We start from the raw sequence: 4,093 nt of genomic DNA, 5'->3' as shown, positions 1-4,093 counted from the left end.
TGTTACCTTAACACCTTGAGCTGGTACAGGTTGTGCTTGTCCTCATCTGCTTGTCCTCCTGAGATGGATACCCCTTGCTTGCCCTCCCATATCCCTGCCACCTACCCCAATATCTGCTTTGTGCCCTCCACACTTCCAACACAACCTCTGGCTCATGCATCCCATGATCTCTCTTGCCTGCAAACAGATGAAGTCATTGCAATCAATGATGAGGGGGTACCATGCACCCTGAATGATGCAATCAACATGGCGATTGCAACAAAGGTGTCAGGGCACCAGCTCATTGCTTGGTCAAGAGACATGACTAAGCCTTTATGACATGGAAGTAGCTGGTATACCTTGGCATGTGCTGGAACCTGCTGGAAGGATTGGATGGTCAGGTGACCTGCTGTGCATGGCTGTGCATGACCTCATATGACCTCATCCTTGGTCATATGACCTGATCACCTGACTAGGCTGAGTAAGCAAGATGTTCTAGCAGGTTCCACCACAGAGGTATAAATATAAGGCCTACTCTGCCCGGGACTGTCTCTTCAGACTTGGTCTCTTAGGATCATCCACAGATACCTATACTGTAGATAGGTCTTAGTCATCAGGTCTACTCCACTTCCTTGTTGCCTGCTTAGACTCTTGGCACTCTTAGGTGAGCAGACTTAGTCAGCCTGTGTTGCCCTAACACATCCACAGGTACCTATACTGTAGATAGGTCTTAGTCATCAGGTCTACTCCACTTCCTTGTTGCCTGCTTAGACTCTTGGCACTCTTAGGTGAGCAGACTTAGTTAGCCTGTGTTGCCCTAACAGTGACACTGCTCAGGCAGAGCACAGCCTGTACCAAAGCAAGATCAGTTCCCTGCAAGCTCAGCTTCATGACAAGCAGTTCAAACTGGTGACAATTGCCATGGAGAAGGATAAAATCATTGAGAACTTGCAGACCCAGTGTCTCAAGGATGTGCAAGAGCATCTTGCAGTCCAACAGGAGCTTGACATGACAAAGGCCAAGCTTGAGATGCAAGAGCAGATGCAGACCATGATGATGGGGATGGGGGGAATGGGGGTGCTCATTGCCCAATTGATGAACATTGCACCCAAGGATATGCATCCTCACTCATCTTCTTCTACCATGTAGTGAAACTGGGTTACCTGGTCTGCTTTCCATATATCCTCAAATAGCATGTTGTGAAGGTTCCCCCACACTTTTTTCAGCTCTTTTGTCTCAGTCCAAATTGGCTCATAAACATTCTTCAGCTGGTTAATTCTGACAAGGTGCACCCTGATTTGGTGAAGTCAGAATACAGTTTTGAGCAGGGTGCACCTTGCTCCGGTATCATTGGCATCAAGGGGGAGGCGCAGCCTGCCAAATGACACTTAGATGGCCCTCATACCCCATTCAGCTGATTGTCAATACAAAATGAGTGCTCAATGAACCAGAGGTTTTTGCATATGGTTCTTGAACCACTTTTCAAAGGTGTCCAGATCTTGCTCTGGAGAGATCCTCAGTTTCGGGGGAACACCATATCTGCAGCAAGATAATACCCATCAGGGGTGTTATGCTCCAGTTAAAGATAGATGTCTGAGGACACCCACGAGTCATGCCAGCTGCCTGGAGCATTGAAGGCCACATGTAGGAGTTCACCTTGAAGAAATGGGATCAGCCATGCCCAGGATGCACATTCTGTACTGACCACTTGATGCAAAGACAAGCACATTGCTTGTGAAATGTCCGTGCAGCCACCCATTGTACTGCGCACCCTGCCAGGGCTCATCACTTGAGGTGGCCATTGGCAGGTTGAGCCCATCCACCAATCTGAATGCACCCTGCAGCAGAGGATGTTGGGCCTGAACCAGGTTGGAGAGGAACTCGAATTCCTTGTCTTTAGGCCATGAAATCTGTCCTTTGGGAATACACTTCAGTGTGTGCAGCAGCAAGCTCAGCACAAATTGGCAGTACCAACTTATACAGGCAGGAACGACTGCAAAGATTTGTGCAAGCAACTTGTCTCTCATCATAGAGTTTAGCCAATGGAGTACTAGTCCAAGGGTGCCAGCATCATTGAGAGACCTCTGCCATGGATGTGGTTTGCTGCAGGGTGCAACCTCAGCTCAGGGAATGGGACTCATATCCCATTCTTCTTTGAATCCCCTCAGGATGCACCAAAATGTCTCCATGTCGACACCCATTGTTGCTATATATGTGTGGTCTGCTTCTCCATGGAATACCTTCATCCATGGTGTATTCCCTCATGGGTGAGAGAGCAAGTTACAATGCCAGAGATATGATCAATGCTCAGCCCAGTGCACCATTCAGTAATGCCATGCTTGGTGGTCTACCATGACCAGGAATGCTGCAGCGAGTGCCATCTCAGCCTGGTCCTCATCAGATTCAGAGTTGTTGTCTTCCGGATCTTGGCAGGGTGCATGCAACCTGTTGAGCTTGTAGGTTGGCATAGCTGGGGTGGGAGTGGGGATGAGACAGGATGCACATCCTGAAAAGCAGTAAGAAACAAATATTTTAACACACCATGTGAAATTCATTCTGGGCATGCTTCTTTGATTGATTGATTGATGGCTGGACCCAATATTCCATGACATTGCTCTACCCTACCTATGCTACCATCCCCTTGTCCATGAACTCCATCACAACCCATTGAGAGTGGCCCTTCCACTAGGCTGTCTGTCAGTGCATCCTGACTCAACTGTATGCAAGCATACAAAGACAGCATTATCAAAAACAATTGACATTCTAGGAAAGGTTAGCACATCCTGAGGGGAGAGAGAGGACAAGGATGTGCACTTTTCAAGGGCATTTGGGACATCATACATGACATACCCCACAAGCCATATCTCGTTGAGGTGCTTGAGATGATTGGTTTGCAGCTGGGGGATGATGTCCAGACCAGCGACCCCAATTGCTATGTATCTGCCATTGCTGAGAGCAAGCCTGGGGTACATGTCAGGGTGCACATCCTGTGGGGTTAGTGAATGACTCATGTTATCAGGGGTGGGTCATGAGAGTGGCCAGTGCAGGTCTTCATCTCCTGTATGCAGATGATCTGGAGGATGGTGGTTCTGGCAGATGAGCATAGCAGTGTTGGGGATGATCAGGGAGAGGGTGAGCTGACAATGAGGAGAGGGGGAGGGCACAACCTGACACAGCCTGCACATGGCCCATCTGTGTATCTGTGTTGCTCTAGTCAGACATCCATGGTCTGTGTGGACAGAAGCAAAGGACTTGCAGTTGCCTCTGTTGATTGGTTTATGTCTACAATTTTAGGATCTAGGGCCCATGGGAAGGCATCCAGTAGCATGTAGGTTGATGTGGATTGGAGGCAAAAGACCCTACTTTTACCAAATATAGAAATGGCTTGATAAGGAACCAATGCTATGGACCTTGCCCATAGCATTGCCTAAATAAATAATTCTCTTAGTTAAAAATATGATATTATCACCCTACCACTAACCTAACCCTAACCCCTACCCCACCCTAACCTGCTGGATGGGATGATCCTAACCAGTACCCTAACATCACACAGGCACATACGGCAAGAATTCCCTTTTACAGAAATTACAGAGGTAAACTGCCTCTGACAGGCACATTACTACATGCTACTTACTACTTTTCTTGTCATCACTCAGCAGGGTGGGCACTCTTGGGTTGGTGAGGACTTGGATGGGATGATGCACTGCCAGTGGACAAGCAACAAATCAAAGATACAAATGATATTTATGCTGTGTTATCCTCAGACACCACTGTTGACATATGCCAGTGCTGAATTGTCTCAAGTTCTATGTGTGCATTGCCTCATAGACAGCATCTATTCAAAACCTAGTCGGTGTCAAGGGCAAATTACTTCTTTCTTGAATGAAAGACAAAACTTGCCGAGGCAATTCATTGACACTGCATTCAAAAGACCATTCAATAGCATTGTATACATATAGATACCACTTACTCACCAGCACATGATAAGCTGTTCCATGAAGATATCAGCCTGGTTGGGTATAAAAGGATGGCAGCAAAAACCACTTTTCCTTGAGCTGATCTTCACACATCCCTCAAAACCCCAATCTTTGATTATTAGCACACACACCACACC

At 47.3% G+C, this 4,093-nt stretch overlaps 1 protein-coding gene across 1 annotated transcript; it reads right to left on the bottom strand.

Annotated features, from left to right (window-relative positions):
* Positions 1-2,604: 2,604 nt before the first annotated feature.
* On the bottom strand, positions 2,605-2,951 carry DACRYDRAFT_110805 (uncharacterized protein; the record flags this gene model as incomplete). The annotated part of the gene is made up of 3 exons (XM_040769128.1): positions 2,605-2,664; positions 2,712-2,742; positions 2,794-2,951. The coding sequence occupies 3 exons, from the start codon at positions 2,949-2,951 to the stop codon at positions 2,605-2,607; spliced, it is 249 nt and encodes an 82-aa protein (XP_040625259.1).
* Positions 2,952-4,093: the final 1,142 nt, after the last annotated feature.

The sequence above is a fragment of the Dacryopinax primogenitus genome, assembly GCF_000292625.1.
Source record: "Dacryopinax primogenitus strain DJM-731 SS1 chromosome Unknown DACRYscaffold_19, whole genome shotgun sequence".
Classification (NCBI taxonomy): domain Eukaryota; kingdom Fungi; phylum Basidiomycota; class Dacrymycetes; order Dacrymycetales; family Dacrymycetaceae; genus Dacryopinax; species Dacryopinax primogenitus.
Note: the sequence above shows the minus strand (reverse complement) of the source record. Positions and strands in the feature narration are given on the sequence as shown.